The sequence below is a fragment of the Aaosphaeria arxii genome, assembly GCF_010015735.1.
Source record: "Aaosphaeria arxii CBS 175.79 unplaced genomic scaffold BU24scaffold_5, whole genome shotgun sequence".
In the NCBI taxonomy this organism is placed as follows: Eukaryota; Fungi; Ascomycota; class Dothideomycetes; order Pleosporales; genus Aaosphaeria; species Aaosphaeria arxii.
In genome coordinates this window covers 2,001,134-2,020,001 of record NW_022983478.1, presented here as the reverse complement: position 1 = coordinate 2,020,001, position 18,868 = coordinate 2,001,134, and the positions used below count along the sequence as shown (strand labels likewise).

General features: G+C 49.0%; 8 protein-coding genes across 8 annotated transcripts; 5 read left to right on the top strand and 3 right to left on the bottom strand.

Moving 5' to 3' along the window:
* Positions 1–2,092: 2,092 nt before the first annotated feature.
* Positions 2,093–3,013, bottom strand: BU24DRAFT_463608 (NAD(P)-binding protein; the record flags this gene model as incomplete). The annotated part of the gene is made up of 4 exons (XM_033532141.1): positions 2,093–2,164; positions 2,220–2,319; positions 2,372–2,924; positions 2,974–3,013. 4 exons carry the CDS (start codon positions 3,011–3,013, stop codon positions 2,093–2,095), a joined length of 765 nt encoding a protein of 254 aa, XP_033383205.1.
* Positions 3,014–3,478: 465 nt separating this feature from the next.
* Positions 3,479–4,326, top strand: BU24DRAFT_482395 (uncharacterized protein; the record flags this gene model as incomplete). Its single annotated transcript, XM_033533238.1, has 2 exons — positions 3,479–4,153; positions 4,186–4,326. Exons 1-2 carry the CDS (start codon positions 3,776–3,778, stop codon positions 4,324–4,326), a joined length of 519 nt encoding a protein of 172 aa, XP_033383204.1. The 5' UTR covers positions 3,479–3,775.
* A 352-nt stretch (positions 4,327–4,678) lies between these two features.
* On the bottom strand, positions 4,679–7,342 carry BU24DRAFT_493373 (HET-domain-containing protein; the record flags this gene model as incomplete). Its single annotated transcript, XM_033533959.1, has 2 exons — positions 6,781–7,342; positions 4,679–6,729 (listed from the first exon to the last, which is right to left on the bottom strand). The coding sequence occupies exons 1-2, from the start codon at positions 7,235–7,237 to the stop codon at positions 4,679–4,681; spliced, it is 2,508 nt and encodes an 835-aa protein (XP_033383203.1). The 5' UTR covers positions 7,238–7,342.
* Positions 7,343–8,454: 1,112 nt separating this feature from the next.
* BU24DRAFT_349263 (NUDIX family hydrolase) lies at positions 8,455–9,373 on the top strand (the record flags this gene model as incomplete). Its single annotated transcript, XM_033523597.1, has 2 exons — positions 8,455–9,087; positions 9,134–9,373. 2 exons carry the CDS (start codon positions 8,455–8,457, stop codon positions 9,371–9,373), a joined length of 873 nt encoding a protein of 290 aa, XP_033383202.1.
* A 1,358-nt stretch (positions 9,374–10,731) lies between these two features.
* BU24DRAFT_482392 (uncharacterized protein) lies at positions 10,732–11,391 on the top strand (the record flags this gene model as incomplete). The annotated part of the gene is made up of 1 exon (XM_033533237.1): positions 10,732–11,391. One exon carries the CDS (start codon positions 10,732–10,734, stop codon positions 11,389–11,391), a length of 660 nt encoding a protein of 219 aa, XP_033383201.1.
* A 1,195-nt stretch (positions 11,392–12,586) lies between these two features.
* Positions 12,587–14,558, top strand: BU24DRAFT_371668 (cytochrome P450). The gene is made up of 3 exons (XM_033524474.1): positions 12,587–12,751; positions 12,821–13,008; positions 13,062–14,558. Exons 1-3 carry the CDS (start codon positions 12,662–12,664, stop codon positions 14,302–14,304), a joined length of 1,521 nt encoding a protein of 506 aa, XP_033383200.1. The 5' UTR covers positions 12,587–12,661; the 3' UTR covers positions 14,305–14,558.
* A 205-nt stretch (positions 14,559–14,763) lies between these two features.
* Positions 14,764–15,620, top strand: BU24DRAFT_451796 (replication factor A protein 3). The gene is made up of 3 exons (XM_033531143.1): positions 14,764–15,099; positions 15,185–15,287; positions 15,389–15,620. The coding sequence occupies exons 1-3, from the start codon at positions 14,950–14,952 to the stop codon at positions 15,457–15,459; spliced, it is 324 nt and encodes a 107-aa protein (XP_033383199.1). The 5' UTR covers positions 14,764–14,949; the 3' UTR covers positions 15,460–15,620.
* On the bottom strand, positions 15,586–18,794 carry BU24DRAFT_371665 (uncharacterized protein). Its single transcript, XM_033524473.1, has 3 exons — positions 18,229–18,794; positions 16,382–18,168; positions 15,586–16,332 (listed from the first exon to the last, which is right to left on the bottom strand). The coding sequence occupies exons 1-3, from the start codon at positions 18,599–18,601 to the stop codon at positions 15,748–15,750; spliced, it is 2,745 nt and encodes a 914-aa protein (XP_033383198.1). The 5' UTR covers positions 18,602–18,794; the 3' UTR covers positions 15,586–15,747.
* Between the last annotated feature and the right edge of the window lie 74 nt (positions 18,795–18,868).

The window sequence follows — 18,868 nt, the reverse complement described above, 5'->3', positions numbered from 1 at the left end:
GCCACCGCCAGACACTTCAGCATTGATGTACGGCCCAGGCCGTGCTACAAGATATAACCCTGCTTGTTGGGCTGCGTTGAAAAATTCCTCGATTGCCAGAACTCCCTCTGCCCTGAACACGCCAGGCTCCCCCTCAAGCAAGCCCCACATGAGGTAGAACGACACAGCTGAGAAACCCATAGATTTGATCTTCTGGAAGACATCCAGCCACAGTCCAGGTGAAGGTAAACGGAAGGGATGGAACTCTCCCGAAAAAATGAGTATCCTCTCCCCATTAACGAGAATCGATGATTCATCCCAGGTCACAATATCTTGGAGGGGCGCTCGCGTCTGGCGTGGATAAACAGATGCCTATCGTAGGCTTGAGGGAAGCCTGTAGTCGAAAAGAGTAGGCAGAAAAAACACGCAAAATATGTGGTCAACCTCATGGTGCTGGTGGCTTGAGAGCCCTGAACACGAGAATAGGGGGCACAGATTTCGTTGCTGTTGATATAATTTGGGGTATGTGGTTTAGCATATATTTATACGAGACATTTTGACTGGACACGGCTTGGAGAGACAACTTCTCCGCGGATCTACAAAATCCCCACATACACAGTAAGATCTTTCCGACAGAGAGCATGAAGTAATGAAGCCAAAGTCTTGGATGTTAGAGCAAGCGGAGAGTGAAATTTCAAAGTACGGGACCACCTTTCTACTAGTCCAGGACTAAGCGCACGGAACTTGTGGGGAAGTCCTACTCGTAATACCGCATCGCATCATCTGGACCAATGACAGGTATTCCCGAAGCTTGCACAATCTCCTCCTATCAAGTAGTGTGATCTTACTATATACTGGTGCTAGCAACCTCCTCCAGCTTGTTCTCCAAGTCAGCGTCCCGTAAAACTTCCATAGCTCTTTGATCAACAATATGCGCTCGAGGCGTATCAAAGATACCTATAATATTATATAAAATATCATCAATAGCTAAGCTTATAGCTAGGTAGTTTATACAGATCGCCTGTGCGCCTAGTGGGTGCCAACCTTAGTGTCGGCGATATGCTTAGAAATCATCAGGCCGATACCAGAGGAATTTATACCTGCAGATAAACTGCCAACATATCTGTCCCGTTCGTTGGTCCCACCCCTCCCGTGCAACCTACACGGTATCATCATTGGCCAGCTGGTACATCTCCGAAAGAAGGCCACAAGATGGCAACTTCTACCTCAGGACAGAGTGTGCACGTGAACGATAGCCGGAGGAGAACCCAGAATCGCTTGGCGCAGAGAAGACGCCGCCGTGGGTTACAATTATGAGGTTTCTCTATGAGTACTGTTCTGACCCTGTCGCCAGAGAAGAAAGCTCTTGAGAAGCAGTCGGCTCTTGAGCAAACCCTAGCAGCCCATACTGAGACGCAAGCCGGGCTTCCGGATTACCCAGGACTTCTTCTGTCTGATGGAACAATGGACTTGAATTCCATTGGCTCTTTGCCACCGTTTCCCGGATCCGACCTCGCGATATTGGGTGGAGGGTTTCCGTCATGGGAGGAAAGCACTTCTACTCTAGTAGGGTCGTGTGCGTATGTCTCTCCGTCTTTGGATCTCCTGCACCCGGCCAGCTTGATGCCGTCGGCGTCGACCCATAATCTCGAGACTCCCGAGGCCGTCAGGCTAGCTGCCATGGCCTTTCGGCATTCTGTTGTCCCTCGTGCCAATCCAGTCTTCTCCAACAACAGGAACGAGACTCTGATCCACACAGCTGCTAGAGGCAACGACGTGGCTACGTTGAAGCTCCTTGCTCAGTATGGCTTCCCAATCAACGAGCGCGACAATGAAGGGCGAACTGCACTTCATGCGGCGTATGAGGAACATCACATGGAGGCGATCCTTTGGCTGCTCGAGTATGGTGTCGATGTCAATGCTGTGGACAAGCAAGGTAGATCTACCTTGTCCATGGCGGTCAACAACACATGTCCTATAGCGGTAAAGCTTTTTCTGTCCCACGGCGCCAATCCGTTATCGGAACAGGTAGAGCAACTGAGAAGATTGAATATGAGCAATGAATTTTGAAAAAGGTCTATCGAAATCCGAAAGTCACTAGAATGACTTTCTTCTACCACGGTACCTCTTGGCCCTCGAAATTCAAGAACTTTCCGGAATGCGTCTCTCTTGTCGCAGCATCGACCTGAAGCCACATGTTAGCACTGAGCATCTAGTGAATGTCGTGCGGAGCTACTCACAAGCTTCACAATCGCCTTGACATTGTCACCGACATGGTGTGGCGGCTTTTCCATGCCAAAAGCCTTGGCTCCAGCGTTGCCCATATCGGTATCAAGGAATCTGTCAAAGTCGTCAGTCATCACACTTTCATGGCGCTCTAAGAACAGCTTACCCTGGATCCAGCGCAATTGCAGTCAGGTTTGGGTTCTCCGAATGAATATTAAGGGTGAGATGGTTCAACGCCGCCTTAGACGCGCCGTAACCAAAGCCCATGGGACGTCCTCCCAGGTATGCGAATGACGCCTCGTGGTTCGCAAGAGACGCTACCGACGAGCTTACAGACACCCACTTGGGCTTCTCCGCACGATCGAGCAGCGGCTTCGTCGCTGCAAACAGAGCGACTGGCCCCACGGTGTTGATGGCAAGTATGTTGGCAAATTCTTCGGCATCACCCTCGGCCGCTGGAAGCACCGCCTTGACAGAAACAGCGGCGTTGGCGATGACAATGTCCAACTTCATAATGCCCTGCTTCTCAAGCTCGTTGATGGCTTGGGCGGGGTCAATAAAGGAGGCCAACTCGATCTTGATCAGGATGAGTTTGGAACCAGAGGCAACTGGAATATCTTCAAGTCCCTTGGACTTGGCGGCGGCGACCTCGCGGACGCTCCCGATGACAATGTGGTTCGGCCGGGCTAGGTAGGTCTGAAGGAGAGCGAGGCCAACGCCTAAGGTAGAGTTAGCGCTTGCGAGGACCTGTGAGACGAGAAGTCAGACCTCGGTTGACTCCAGTGATCAAGACATTGGTGGTTGACATAGTGATGGCAGTGGGGAGGGTCAAAGGTTCGAACAGATAGAACTGTAGCAACACTATCTGCTGGTGGTTATTACTCTTGTTTAATACTACGGCTTTGAGCAGACCTATATCAGCTTCGTACTGTATATGTTTGGTTGCTGGCCTGAGTACGGCAATGATGACATTGCAGTGGCATCTTCTGACCGAGCTCGTGGCCCAGATGGTCATCTTTCCCCCATAGTGTCAAGAAATGGCCGGTACCGAGCCTCTCAACGACGAATCAAATGCTTCTGTATCTCGACGGGAATCTTGACATGATCGTTAAGGTGGCTCGGCCCGGATGCCATGGTGAGGCTCGATGACACTAGGCGCGAATGCAAGGTCATCGTTGCATTAGCGGGTCATCAGCCCCACAAAATATCATTGCTCCAGGTTTAAGGGTTTCTTAATGCAGACCGTTACTTGCTCAGCGCTTTGTCACCAATGCTCAATGTTTCCAGCGCCAAAGAACATCCCAAAAGACTTATTCGCCCTACAGCTTCCCTGTTACGATGGTCATTGAAACATCCGAGTCCATACCTATGCCCCATGGCCGTTAAGTGCGTTAAGGTCGATCGATCTGCCCAGATAGCCAGCCCAGTAATACCTTGGCGCCTACTTAGCAGTGATTAGAAGCCATTGGCTCAAGTTAAACTCCTAGATTTCGAAACTAAACGGTGTAATCATAAAGAACAATTACAAACCACTCTCTACTGATCACGGACGAGCATCGTGTGGATTAGGATGTATTGTTATGAGTACTGGCGCAGTCGTAGAGAGAGTGATGTATATCTCGTTAGATCTTTTGCCAGAGCAGCTGGAGTTGAAAACACAGGGAGAATTACAACTCCACAGATCCAGCCTTCTACTTGTTCCATCATGAGAAGGGTTTGTTCATTCGCCAACTATGGCTACTCGTCGCAGGTTGCAATGCAGCCGTTGTGGGACATAGATCAGGTCAAGCGGGACTCAGTTTTGGATTTCCTGAACAGCACTCTGCCTGGGCGCTTCTACACAACGGTTAACCAGGACGTTATCAGCTTAGCCCTTCGAAAAGTGCACGACTATTGCCCATCACCAGCGGTCCAGCGAACGCGGCAATCCCGCTCCTCCTATCCCATGGTTGGTCGTCTACTTGCCTCCAGTGATCCCAGGCTATTAAGCCTCCAACGCAAAGCGGCAATAAAACATTTCACATTGTTGCTGTCGACTTACCAGGCTTCAGCTTCAGAACAGCAGCGACTCAGCCAGGCCTAGGCTCACGAGAGATGGGTGTAGCTTTCGACGCACCTTAGTATCAACGACTAACTTCTCAAGAGTTCGATGTATCCTCCACTAGTTCTCAGGTCGCCAGCCAACTGTCGCCGAGCGCGGCATAAATAGGCAGAAACAATCATCAGGAGTTTGATTTACAGAATGATGCTAGGGGAACAACTACAAATGTATCATCTGCTGACCAGGTAGTAAAGTTGGTGCGAAATTAGGTAGAACTTTCAAACTAGTACTTCCCTACATTTATCTCCTATACTGATAAGAAACCTACTAAAGAACTTTAATAAAAATCGCAAATAGCAAGCAGTATGTTGTGTTGCAGAGCCTGTGCCTACTATCGATGAATCTGCAACATTCTACGTAGGAATTGCAGTCTTAAATGAGATGTATCCTATGCATGCCTCCTTCGTAGCCTTTGTGCGGCTCCTTGATGTCCCCATCAAGGACTTGGAGAATTTTGTGTTTCGCGCCCTGTGCTCCCTGTTCTCCCTGCATTGCCAATTTGTCCATGAAAGGACTCAACTTCGTAAGACCAACCCGTCGGTAGAGAGCCTGTTCAGTATCGACCAGTCGCAGAATAAGACATACCATCTCACCACCGTGGTTGATGGCAGCAGGGACTACGTAGACCTTCTTTTTCCTCCTACCATGTGGATTGACACAAGCCTTTTCGTCGCGTTCAAAACAGTCTAGGTAGACATTGGTATGTGGTTCTTCATCAAGATCCGCGTTTGCTTCATCGCGATGATCTAAATGCCAGATATAGCGGGCTGTTCCAGTCTTCTGCTTCTGGATGATGGCTTTGCGAAGCTTGCAGCGCAGCGTGATGGACGCGTCATGGAGAAGACCAAATGCGCTCTTCGGGTCGGTTTTCAAGGTCACTCCATTCTCTTCGACCTCTATGAACAACTTTCGGAGGGTGGTGTCGCCGTACACAATGCCGCGATCGGGATTGTCGATAGCAGCCCACGAAAAGGAAGGAGAACGGTACTTCTTCGACCCTCTCGTGCTCCACTCTTCCGGCGAGCGAGCTGGATTCGAGAAAGTATTTTTGATCGGGTCGAACAGGGGTTCTACATACCACAACAATTGACTTTCGAGGCGAATACCCCATAAGCCGGCAACATACTGACTTCCTGTGCTTCTTTGCCCGCTGTATATTTCCTTAAACATGTTCTTTGCCATACCAGAGAGGGCGATCAATTTGTCTTCTGGGTTCGTCAGGGACGTCTTGGAATACGTCTCGATGATACGAGCCCACTCTTTGAGCGCTCGCTCTTGGGCGCTGGATGAGTGTACTGCGTTGTCATTGCTCTGATCTATTGGCGATTGAGACTCCTGTGGCCTCGACAGGCTGTGTTCGAAATGGACGGCTTTGAGTCGTAGGGCTTCCACGATGCCGCGTTCAGTGAGCTGGAAGTTTGACAGACCAAGCGGTTGTCCTTCAGCAAAGTCAAAGCCCTTGCAGCCATTTGAACCTAGACATTCCCACGCTACCTGGTCCTCGCAGAAGTGCAATACCCTTGGAGACAGGATTCTCTCCTGAACAACCCATCCTCTCTTGTTGACCGGAGCCTTGTCCACTCTGTCTGTCCAGAAGGTGGGATCAAGGACGGTACACTCGCGCCGGTAGAGGTTGGGATCTTTCCCAGTATCTCGGGCTCTTACTTCCACAGAGCCAATGGCATTCGTCGACATCTTCTCGGTGTCGGGTATGTAAACACCTGGAAGGCCTTCAATATTGAGCATCACGGATTCCGCTTTGAGCATGGCAGGATCGCGGTTTCTGAAAAGCCCTCCGGCACTACTATCCGAGGCGGTGGCAGATATGTTGAGGTAGGTCGCGCTGTATACCAAGTCCATATCTGCTGATTGATGTAACCAGTCGCGCTGGGCAGCAGCAACTTCTGCTCCTTCTTCTTCACCCTCTGGCTTTTGCCGGATGCACAAGGAATCAATCCAGATGTAACCAACACCTTTGATGAGAGCTGCAAAGAAGATCGCTTCCTGAAACGTTTTGGGCAACTTGTCAACAGAGATTCCTCGACGGAGGCCTTGTTCGGTGAGATATGTCAACCGATGTTCTGGCTTAACGGCGCCGGAACCCCAGCAATGTGACAGAGTCACATATTTGTCGTTTTCTCGAGGTGCAGATGGCGACTTCGTACGATTCTTCAACAACCACCCCTTTGTGTCCACGAGCTTGACCTGCACGTCCGGTCGGGCGCTCGTTGCTTCCCGACTTGCCTCGAATGATCTAAATTCGCCCTTCAGGGCCTTCAGGCTGATAAGACGAGCGGGATAGAACGTCGGTGGTCCATCGACGGTGCACTTGCACTGCTGCATCCATCCCATAATGGTATCAAAAACCTCTTTTGACGAGGTACGGGGTGAAGCGCTTGATATCAAGCCGGCGACTTCAGTTTCTGGATACAATATATCAGCAAAGGGAAGGGTACATTCGGGGCGACTCTTACTCGGATTCTCAAGAAAGAAGGTACGCTTCACTTGAACAGAACCAGAGCTATGTACTTGCTCTCTGTCCTTGGAAGGTTCCTGCAAAACAACATCTAGTCGGTAAAGATGCTTGGCCGTTTCCTCCTTTCCCTTGGTACCAAAATTATCCTGGTGAAAGTAAAGGGATGCTGCGATCTCCAAAGAACGTTTAGAGATGGCTGCAAGACTCTGGCAATCAGTTGATGTATCTGCTTGTGGCGCCGCCGGTGATGAGTCTCGACGGCCAGAGCCGCTACTTGCTGTGTTCTTGAGATGCTCTTTCAACCCCTCACAGAGGGATCTGCAGATTACGCAACCGGCAGACCGCTGCTCAAGAGTAATCACTGTTACATCAAGTCTGTATCTCAAATCATAGGTTCCTTTCCAGGTTCGGCCTTTCTGCGACTGGAGCATATCACGACATTCGTTGCAGACCATGTTGGCTGTTGTGCTCAACGATGAGAGAATAATGTTTGATGACAGAGCTGTGTATTCGACTTCGATCAAAAATCAAGGGGAGCAAAATGGGGGGTTTAAAACGGGATTTTTGGGTCCTGATGGACGTTGCACAGTGCAGAAGCGGTCGAACTCGAATGAAATATAGCTAACAAAGACAAAGATTGCTCGTCATCGAGAAGCCGCCCCCAAAGACATAAGCTGCATTCCTTGGGTGTTTGGCCCTTCCAAAGCGATGAAGTGTTGTCGACCCTCAAGTTCTATAGACTGCCAATAGCAGGCCGACCTCTTACGTTCTCACTAATTTAGCTCCCGCCTCTTTCTTACTTCTTAGTGTCAACCTTGTAATTCTACGCGAGACTGCAGGGCTAGGCAAATTCTTAGTGTTGTGGAGGGGTCGGCCTACCCGCTATTCGTAGGGTCTATTGTAGAATTTATATAACTGATACGTCTTGCTGGAACGTGGCTCAAGGCTTTATATCTTGATTGGAAGCCTTTAAGATGCACAGCGCCATAAGAATTTGTCCTCCTTAGTTTTGCTATCTCTCTAAAGCAGACATGGATCTGGGCCGAACGACGGAATTGCCGTTCTTCCGCTTACCCTGCTCGTATCGAATCTGACGTGCAGCGAACGGTCGACATCCTGCACGAGCACCACAAGGCTGGCCAGAGACCTGCTTGGAGAATCTTGGAAACGTCTCCGCTATGAGAGGAAACGAGGGTGCGATACGCTATGATGAGCAGTGCTTCAGGAGGTAGTTTTGGAAAAATCGGGGACCAGCTCAATAGGGCTCTACGCTGCAACGAAATCGAGTTTGAACGAGCGGTACAAATCCCCGTCGAGCTGTGGCTTCGAGTACGGATCGAGTGGACCTTTACCACGCCCAGTGGCTTGATCAGGCAGCAATTGGGATGCATGCAGATCCTGTGCATGGTGTCAGACGAACACGTAGAAGCTGAGGTCTCTGTAAAGACCCCAGTCACCTCTCTGCTGCGCCTTGGTGTCTGTCTAGCTAAGCGCTTTCAGCCTTTCAGACCGTAGGCAGCAAACACCTTTTGGCCGTGCTTTCATCTTTCTTCAGGATTTAAAGGTACACTGAACCTGACGTATCTTGCACTTCGTTATTCTCACTCTGCTCCCCTCACCCTGGATCCAATTCGCAGCTACGAGCCTCTTCACGATGATCAGAGAGCCCACTATGTCGGTCTTTAAGCTTCACAAAGATGAAGGGTTCGGGGACTCCGTGGAAGTGACTTTAACAAGGGACATCAAGGAAGAGCAACTTCAGAATTGGGCTCCCTTCAAGAACTGGAAATCCACCTTGCGGACGAACCTGGAGGCCCAAGCCGATCCAAAGCATGTGCATAACCTCGATCCATACTCCCTGCAATCCATCACTATTCAGTCGGTAGACTGGTTCGGGAACAGAATTGGTTTTATCAAGCTATACGCTGAGATTCAGAACAGCAAAACAGATCTGCCAGGTATTGCGTTCTTGCGAGGCGGAAGCGTCGCAGTATTGATGGTCTTACGTCCTGAGGGTACGAAGGACGAGCGATATGTCATTATGACCGAACAGCCCCGAATTCCAGCGGGCAGTCTTCGGTTCTTGGAGATTCCGGCGGGAATGTTGGACGGAGAGGTGGGTTTCCGTGGGAAGGCTGCGGACGAAATCGATGAAGAAACTGGCATCAAGATTCGCGCTGAGGAGCTGATCGACCTGACCGGTCTCGCTCTGAAGAACTCGAAAGTCCAGGACGAATTGCAGCCCGCCATGTATCCCAGTGCTGGTGGATCAGATGAGTTCATTCCGATATACCTATGGGAGAAGGTCAGTGTGTTCCTAGGATGGTATATCACTTACTAACATCAGCCAGGAGATGGATCGACAGAGAATCGTGGATCTTCAGGGACAACTCACTGGTAAGCGGATGCAAGGTGAGATGATCACACTCAAGGTCACAGACTACGAGGAGCTGTGGAGGGAAGGCGCGCGTGATGCAAAGACCCTAGCAGCTTGGGCGCTATACGAGGGCCTGAGCCGTGCAGGCATCCTTCAACCTGAAATCGACAGGCTCAAGAAGGCGTCTGGTTCCAGCACGCCAATCGAATCGTAGACAGCAGAGAAGAAGCATAAGAGCACATCGCAGACCAGGCGTATCGTGCCTGCCTGCATCACTTAAGGTGCAGATGCGCCTATCTCTGGATATCCTGGTTGTGCCTGGGGCATACCACCAAGCTTCAGCCTACAGCCATGATCTCCCAATTTCACCAGAACTATGCCTTGATTTCAAGACTTGTTGCTTTGCTGCCTTATTATGCATACGAACTAGCTTATCTGGTACGCTAGGAAATGCAAAAGGCAGTTAACTAATACGGGTTTCTACTGTAAGGCTACCTTGTCCTTCAATCATGCAATCTATTGCGCTTGCTATGATGCAATGTGCTGTAGTCAATACAGAATTATCTAGGTCTGATTACTTGTTTTAAGCGCTCTTTTAACCTTTATCAATATAAAATTGTCCAACACACTGTTCATAAAATTGAATGCGCTATTTCATCTGCCAGTAAGCATCCTATACTGGTTGCAGGATTAGTAGCACTGGTATCACTCTAGTCAGACATATACAGTATCTACTCTATGGACGACCTAAACATTTACGCACAATAGATCCCTATAATAATAAAAAAATAAAAACGTCTTTAAGGGCGAGCCATTGCTCAAGAAGTCTGCAATCTTGTCGACTATGTCTCAATATACATTGGGAAAACAGGCGACCTGTCGCTCTGCGCCCTTTCTCTGCTCCCCAGCTTTTGCCATGGCGACTGCCTCGTATGTGCCGTCTTATGGCTAGACAGACAGCGAATCAATCTAACCCGACACGTGCCGAATTCCGCCTTGCGTGCAAAAAGGCAGTGAGGTGTACTATTTGCTCATGCCGACAGCTTTGCTTTTGCCTGTTTGCCTCTGCTATTAGGTAGGAATCCTAGTCACGTGAAGCCAGTAGTCTACCTACCTAGGTGGGATGTTGGTGCGGTTAGATTGGCCCAATTGATAGGCTTGGTTTCTGCTTCTGCAACCTGCTGCGGCCTTTTACGTTCCGTTAGGCACTTGGCGGGCCTGGGAAGGATGGACCAAGTAGAGAAGATCTACTAGCGGACGCTACAAGGCAAGGAGAAGGCACGGGGACCAGAGTATACATCGACACTCGACACAGTCAACAACCTAGATAATCTTTGCGCAGGTGTACCCAAGCCTTCGTGCACCTTTCTTCCCAAGTAATAGGCGAGACATATGACAATTGACCTGGGATGGATCCACACCCCTGTATTTCCTCGCCAATATCTTTATTGCTTGCCATACTGTACGTTCGTACTATAAGAACAGTGAATTTTCTCTCAATTTGTCACTCACAAGCAAGGCGACTAACCATAGAGAACAGTTCTTCTGGTCTTCCCTCGCTTTTGCTACATTATGAAGCTTCTTAATCTCCTCTTCGTTGCGTTTACGCTTGGCGGCGTCTCTTCTGCTACCCCCACCCCTAAGGCGGATGCAATCGAACCCATCACTGGAACTGTCATTGGCACAGGTGTCACTGAAGATGGCGAGCCTTACACTATCACGTCTGACTTCATTGAATTGAAAGATTCAAAGTGGCGTGAGTTGTCTATTGCTTGTTCTGCTAAGCAGACGTCGTGGGCCGCACCCGAAGCTAATAAATCTCGCACAGTGGCCGAAATGAAGAACTACCCCGGGAATTTCACCTCCCTCGAAAAGCGACAAGGCACTGGTGCCAGTTTGAACTGTAACCAATGGTATTCTAACAAATATTGCTACTGCGACGGCGCAATCTCGAATCGTGGCGATTCTTACTGGGGTAGCCAGGAGTTCTGCAGCAACAATGTTAATAGAAACTTTCGGGGAGAAGTCTACCATGTCAAGTGGCTACCAACGGTTAAAATCGAGTATTGGGCGGGGAACGTGTGCAACTACGATAGATATATTGGAACCGACTGCGGTGATATCTTTCTTGACCTGATCGATTGGTGTCAATGGACGTGGATGGCTGCGAAGGGAGGAATAAGGAATTTTGATGAGTGTCTTTGGTTTAGGTTTGATGTAAATAGTCGTTAGAGTTCGATTCGATCAATCTATATGAAACTGTTCGGAACTATTCAGTTCCCTCAGTTCCCTCCGCATCTAGAGTAAACCGTAGACCGTCTAGAACACACACTATTGAATCCTCCAACCCCAGAACCCCCTCCCCCTCAACATGCATCATCGGGGCCTATCAAGTGCTTCCTTACGTATATACATCAATTATATGCGGGAAATGGATATAATATATATAACTCTACCGTCGACAATAGACGTTTTTGACGCAGATATATCTCTAGCGGAAAAGTGGGCCCATCTAGGGATCATATCAAACCAAGGTCAAATCTGCACTGCAACATCAAGGATTCTAGTCCATGAAAAGATCTCCGCCGAATTCATGACGGCATTTCGCAAACAAGTCCTCGATGTCAAACTCGGCAACCCGTTCTCTGAAGATACATTCTAAGGTCCTCAGATTATGCAACGTCAGTATGAACGGATCTTGTCATACGTTGACATTGGGAAAGCAGAGGGCATGCGCCTGGAGATGGGAGGAAAGCCCGCCATTGTTGGAACGAAGTCTACGATGTAAAACAGAAGACAGGAAACTCCGAAAGGTTTCTACATTGAACCTACTGTATTCTCGGGGGTGGATCCTAGCATGTGCATATTCAGAGAAGAGATCCATGATGGATATTTGGTCCCTTCGCGGTAGTCACATGCTTTACCTCAGAAGTAAGTGCTGTGCGTCTTGCTAGCGACTCTATATATGGATTGGGAAGCGCACTCTTTACGACCAAATAAACCCGTGCGCATCGTGTAGCACGCCATATTGAGGCAGATATGGTATGGATCAACAAAGATTCCATTTGGTGGCGTTGAACAAAGTGGGATTGGAAGAGAGATAGGCGAAGCAGGATTGGCTGCCTACACCAGCATCAAGTCTGTCCACTTGAACCTTACACCCTCGAAATAGGAAATCTTCTTTTACAGGGAGAATAAACGTGGGAGATGCGGGCCAGGTTCGAACCTGCGCATTAATATTTCTAATCCCTATTTGTCACTACGAGGTACATACGGAGAACGTTGAAGCTGGAGGCCCTGCGAGAATAAGATTGACTCTAACCGTATATGCATTAGACACTACGTAATAGCTCGCTAAATGGTATCAGAGATTTTCTGCAGTACTCAAAAAGACCCCGCAGTCAGGTTATCTGATCACTTCTTATCTGATCGCTCGTGTTCCCAAGTCACTGCAACATTGCTTGCGATTGTCTTCAAGTGCATTCGATGCGAAACAGCAGCCATGTATTTGTTTATATTCGTTGTGAACACAGCAATAGCTCTAGCCGTCCTTTGCATATGGCGGCGAGATTTTTTGTCTCGCATTTGTGATGTAAGTTGTTCCCTAATGGTCCAAGCAAAACCCTCTAGTATCGTGACGAGGCTGTTAACACGCCATCAGATTTACCTCGTATATCGATACCCAATCCATGACTTTGAGACCGGTCAGCCCTTACCAACTCACCCATACGTATTCCCGAACGGACAGGGTAATTACGAAAAGTTGGTTCGTGGTCGTGAGAATAGTCCAAAGTGGGCGAAAGAGTACGGCCCACTGTACCGAATATGGTCAGGCTTCACTGGAGAAATGTGAGTTAGTTGAGGCATGTAATTCATACAATATCTGGTGCTGACGACTGCAGTATTGTAACTCGACCGGCCGACATTGAGGCTGTTTTCAGGGATTCTCACGCTCATATCAAGGCCATAGGCAACAATTTTGGCTACCTGGGACATCGCTTGATAGGTGATTGCTTAGGTCTTGTCAGCGGGTCGGTATGGAGATCCATTCGCCGTGCTACAGAGCCACCGCTTCTGCGTACCTCCACAGCGAGCCATGTTGATACCGTGAAGGAGGAGGCGAGAAACCACCTGGCCGGAGTGATTGATCCTACGTCGAAGTCAGGTCAGCTGCATATCAAGACAGATCTAAGATTCTATCCATTCAACGCGCTCGCCAGAATTCTATATGGAGAGTTATCCCCAGAGCTGCAGACCCGACTACTGGCCTTCATTCCCGCAAGAGACAAGATCAACATTGCAATCGTTCTTGGCGGGATGACTCGATTCTGGTTCTCCAAATTCTTGCCTTTGTCAGATATTCAGATCCTGGAAAAGTTCAAGTCAGAATGGAGCCAATGGAATGATGACGCCCACAGAGAAGCTGTCGAGAAAGCCGCGTCCGGGCAAGCCAAACAGCCTGGCCCCATCATACAAATGTATGAGGCTGTAGCGGACGGAAGCATGACCCGCGAAGCACTACTGCAAACACTTGATGAAATGCTTTTCGGAAACCTTGACGTTGCGGTAGTTGCTCTGGCGTGGGATCTAGTTTTCCTTGCCAATGATCAAGGGGCACAGAACAGAGTGCTAGAGGAGATTAGAAACGAATGCACGCCCGAGAAAGAAGACGCATTTCTTCTGTCCCAGAATAATTTCCTCCAAAACATCATCCTTGAGGCAGGTCGGCTGCGTCCCGCGTCCCCATTCTCGATCTCGCAATCATGCCCTACGCCACGCCGCGTTGGTAACTTCATGTTTCCAGCAGGCACGAATTTCGTGGTTGATTCTTATGCTCTAAACGTAAGAGATCCACTTTGGGGCCCTGATAATACAACCTTTCGACCGGAGCGATGGCAGGAAGGAGGCGTTAAACGAGCCAAAGATATACGCTATTGTTACTGGCGCTTTGGCTTCGGACCTAGGTTGTGCGTGGGAAAATACGTGGCTGATCTGATGCTCAAGACTATGATCGTAGAGCTGGTCAAAGATTGGGAACTAAAACTAGTCAAGGAGAACGGAGAGCCTTGGGCATTCGACCCTGAAACTTGTTTCAGTCTCGATGATCCTGACATGCGTCTTTCTTACACGAGAAGAAAGCAATAAAGGAGCATAGCCGAACAACTATGCAAGAGTTACCTGTAAGTTGACGTGTAAGCCTATAGCATATGGCGCCATTCAACATGCGCTGCCGTCAGCATCGCGGAAGGCTGTGGATTCATTATGACCAGAGGGTCGGAAGCTGGTCGCAGGTTGTGAAAGAGAGAACGGGAGGGAAGATGAGATGTATTACAAGACATGATGTTGTATATGAGATTAGGCATGTGTGAAATTCTAGCTTACTATTCGTGAGAGGTCGGAAGAGATTGTGTCAAATCATGCATCACGTGATCACCCGAGATCGACTTGTCTCACACTAACCCTATTAAGACGACAACCTAAACCCGTTGCGCGTGACGCGTTTACTTTCCTCTCGAGATTTCTTCTTCAACACGTACAGGTATCAACCGATATATTGTCTTTCGACAAACTTTAGATTGCCTGTTTGTCGCACTCTTTTTAGCTATTGCGAGAGAACCAACATACGACAATTTACTGCTGCCAATCTGAAGGAGACCTGTCTTTCCAAAGCCCAAACCGATCCATATCTGGAACCAAGACGGTCGTTGAATACGACGTTCGGTCCCAATCCTATAAGCCCACATAACAACGTAATCGCAGCTAATTGCGATACGTCACGACACTGTTGCAATGGATCATCCACAGACACCGCGAGTCCTTGCGAAACATCTCGAGGCATTCCAGTATAAGTTGGTACGGGTGTTGGGCCGTGTAGTTCAACTGCGTGGCGAGACCGCCGTTGTAGATGCTGGCGGCAGTATCAATCTCATTTTAAATCGGGTATGACTTTCTAATTCCGGTGAATCGAGGGACAAATGTCTTGATACGCCTTTTGACAACAAGTACTAAGCTGTTATGCACGCAGGATTGCCACCTCGCGCTCAACCATGCGGTCGAAATAATTGGTAAAGTGGACCAGGGCCTGAATGTCAAGGTTCAGGCAGCAACCGACTTTGGCCCCAATATAGGTAAGTGCACACTAAAGCATATATTCGTATCGATTCTCAGCCGTCAACATGTTACCGTGTCCCTTGTTAGATCCCCATAACTCATGATTGACTCTGTACAGACTTCGAAGCTTCGAATGCAGTAGTGGAAGCAACACATCGACATAAAGAGATTTTTTATGACGATGACTGAAGATCCGAGGCTCTCCCTCTGAAAGATGACTATGTTCACGCTTAATGGAAGTATGGTACAGGAGGCATATCGCTTGGTAGGAATAGAGCAAATACTACCTCGGAGAGGAGTATGAATGTTATCTTTAGCATGAAAGAAGGAATTCATGATATCATACAGACAACTTTATGAACAGCTGCATAAATGTGAATGTCTATGAGCGCCACTATTGCGACAACGCACCCTTCTAAGGGTGGTTTCAAATAACTAGTGCATCCCGGATGCGGGTATCTTTAATGATATGACTTTCTAGAGTCTACTTCGAACACCTTCAAGCCTGAATTTGACATCTTTTAGTTGTTTGGTGCTCGGTCGCCATTTCTCGAACATTGCTAGGAGCTCCTCCACTTCTTGTTCTGATTCATTTCTCACGAAATCCTCCTCTAGTAGCCCACGCATTGCCCAGGGCAGGTAAAATGGATTCTGGCTACCCGACCCAACACTCTTGTATTCCTTCACCTGCAACGCGTACTTGCCTTTGGTCTCAATTTTGGCGCCTGGTATGGGGATGGTGATTCCTGCAAATGATCCAGATGTCGATGGGCGAGGCTGCTGTGGGCTGATGGGCAAGGACGTGGTTTCCAATGCGTGCTCAACAGCAAGCTTATAAACTCGAGGGTCTTCATACACACGCGAATGCCCTTCTCCCCCATAAAGTGAACCAGCCAGAGCTGGAGAAAGCTCTCGAATAAGGCCGTGGTCCGGAAGACCGAGATTACGTAGCTTCAGTGTGAAGCCGACGAGATGTGTCAGAAAATCAGGAGCATGGATGCGGCCATCGACGAATACAGCTCGATAGATGTAAGGATGTGAGAGGGCCGAGAATGTTGATGACTGGTCACTATGAGTATTGCATGCGACTAGAGCGTTCAAAGCGGCTTACCTCCAACGAGACGAGCTGATCGTCAATACTGCCTACGTAGAGAATTCGTACACCATATCGTAAAACTTCGTCAAGCGCAGCAAGATACATCTGACTGACAAGACTGTGAGGGTCTCCGAATTCAAACAGTTCTGCAGCGGTGGGTCCAAAATATTTTGTCTTGTAATCGGCAAACGGGCCCATGTTGACACCTGCCATCGCGCAGACTCCAATTCTCGCCGCACTCACACAGCCAAATTGTATCAGCTTCGCTACAAGCATGATTGCCACAGGTACACCTTGTGAGTGACAGGCAATTAAGATGAAATCCGCGGTTTTTATGTGTTCGATCCAATTGAGGAGAAGTTTCCACAATGTATTTACTCTTTCCGCAATGAAACCCTCGCCCTCCAACGCGATCTGCTCGATATCTACCGAGTAACCATGCGACTTGGTCCAGTCTTCAATGGCAGTGCGGGCAGCATTAGCGAAGCGTATCGATGTTCCAGTAGGCTGGCCTAGGACTCGTTGAAATATTGGAGCTGGAAAGTAACCATGAACCCCAATGGCAACGGCTCTCTGTATCCTGGGTATGTCGGGGCTAATGTGTAGGTGGGGAGTGGCTTTCTCCCCTCCGACAAAGTATTTACGAATCATTTGCCAGTAAGTAGGCTTCTGCACTAGTTGATATGTATTGCTAAACTCAGGAAGGAGTAAGTTTTCTGGGTGCGCTGATAGGTTTGCAGGAGACTTGGCATCCGTGGAACCTGCTGAAGGTGGCGTTGCAAGTGTTGAGCCTTGCGTAGAGGAGTGGGTAGGGGAAACTCGTGCCTCTCCAGAAGCATGTTCGTTATTGGTTACGGGCGCATCCGGTTTTACATTAGCTGCAGTGTTCTGAGATTTCGAGGTTCTGGATGCTTTCTGACTGCTCGTGCGACTTAACAGGACTTTTGATGTGTTTTGCGAGCCTGTGTGGTGATCTCCTTGATGTTCATTGAATTGGGCAGCCTCAGGTTGCGATTGCGATGGCGTATCAAAGACTGCTACCTCACCTACTTGTTTTCGAGAACCTTCATCCAACTTTTGGTCAGCTTTTGGTCGGTCGCGCGACCAGAACGCCCAACCTGAGGGCTTTTGCGCTACAGGAGAGCTGGCCTCGTCCATAAGAGCACTTCCCAATGGTTCTTGGCTCATGTTTTCCGCAGCACCCCCTTGAGACGTGGAAAGCTGAGCTGACTCAGATTGGACGTCTTGAGAATCGTGGGTTGGTGCTGTTTGAGTGGATGCCTGAGCCTGTCCGTTTTGAGTATTACTCCAGAGCCAGAACCAGGATTTACCAGAACTTTTCTGAATCGGGGCCACTTCCAATGGTGCTTCACCTTGAGGTTGGATGGAATCCGTTCTTTCACTGGCGGACAAAGACCCGGATTGCTGGGCCGACGCGTGTTCCGTGTTTGCATGGTAACCAGAGCTCATCTGAGACCCTGAATGTGAAGTAGCATCTTCGGGTTCCTTTAAATCTTGCGCATTGCCTGTATCAGATGGTGTAACTGGAAGCGGAACTTTCTGCGCATTATCGGTTATTGCACTCGGCGTCTCATCCCTTTCCGTTTTTGTAGAGTCTGTATAGTTGTCTGGACGAGTCCACCACCCACGCCAGGCGAAAGGATTAGATATAGTTATTCTTTCCGCGTTTCTTGGGTATGGAGGGAGTGGTGGTTCACTGCAGCTGGGGTTTGATTCTTTTGTCTGCTGATGTGGAGCTGCGCTAGTTGTAGATACTTCTTTTGTCTGGTCGGCAGAGTCATCTAAGGAAACCATTAGCTGAGCAATAGACGTGGGAATTGTATGGCTCTTGCTACACTTACGCTTAGCTGGGACATCCTTACGGGGCACCTCGGCATGTTCAGTGGTCTCGTTTGGCAGCTCCGCTGTCGCTCCTCCAGTAACGCCGATACTTTCTCGTGCAGTCTTCACTATTGCCGGTGCCTTTGATCGCCAGCTTCCACCTTCCCCAAGCCAGCTTCGTCTTGATTTCTTGCCCGAGACTTGTGCGTCAGTTGCACCCGCGGTATTCGAGACGAGTGAGAGGTCGGAGGTTGGGGTTGTTAGGGAAGCAGAACCGGTCGCGTTGGGTGAAGATCCGTCAGTGACAGAATGATCGAGTCCTATCGAGATATCATCATTGGTCTCACCGTTCGTGTGACGATGGTGTGTTTTTGACTTCTTGCGAGAGCGCATGCCAGCGAGGGCGAGCTAGAGTAGTGCTGGAGTAGCCTGGAGCGTTGGAGCACGGCAGAATATGAGCTCAAAACTAAAAAGTATATGTGTCGCGCCTTTAATAAAACAAATTCTAGATAGCGTAGTGTATCCGGTAAGATCAGGATGTCTATGTACACAAATAGTAGGTCGTGGATAGGCAGTTACGATAAACTATGGTGGATGACGTTGTACTGTATGCTCTCCGGCCGCAAGTGCAGTTCTAACCGAATCTGGACTAGGACTCGA

What these genes read in the sequence shown, in the direction of transcription:
- BU24DRAFT_371668 (XM_033524474.1), top strand. Translation starts at nt 12,662, where the DNA reads ATGTATTTGTTTATATTCGTTGTGAACACAGCAATAGCTCTAGCCGTC. An exon ending in TTTTGTCTCGCATTTGTGAT is followed by an intron (nt 12,752 to 12,820) that starts GTAAGTTGTTCC and finishes ACACGCCATCAG; the next exon opens with ATTTACCTCGTATATCGATA. An exon ending in TCAGGCTTCACTGGAGAAAT is followed by an intron (nt 13,009 to 13,061) that starts GTGAGTTAGTTG and finishes TGACGACTGCAG; the next exon opens with TATTGTAACTCGACCGGCCG.
- BU24DRAFT_451796 (XM_033531143.1), top strand. Translation starts at nt 14,950, where the DNA reads ATGGATCATCCACAGACACCGCGAGTCCTTGCGAAACATCTCGAGGCA. An exon ending in TCAATCTCATTTTAAATCGG is followed by an intron (nt 15,100 to 15,184) that starts GTATGACTTTCT and finishes TTATGCACGCAG; the next exon opens with GATTGCCACCTCGCGCTCAA. An exon ending in CGACTTTGGCCCCAATATAG is followed by an intron (nt 15,288 to 15,388) that starts GTAAGTGCACAC and finishes GACTCTGTACAG; the next exon opens with ACTTCGAAGCTTCGAATGCA.
- BU24DRAFT_371665 (XM_033524473.1), bottom strand. Translation starts at nt 18,601, where the DNA reads ATGCGCTCTCGCAAGAAGTCAAAAACACACCATCGTCACACGAACGGT. An exon ending in TAAGGATGTCCCAGCTAAGC is followed by an intron (nt 18,169 to 18,228) that starts GTAAGTGTAGCA and finishes TGGTTTCCTTAG; the next exon opens with ATGACTCTGCCGACCAGACA. An exon ending in ATCAGCTCGTCTCGTTGGAG is followed by an intron (nt 16,333 to 16,381) that starts GTAAGCCGCTTT and finishes CATAGTGACCAG; the next exon opens with TCATCAACATTCTCGGCCCT.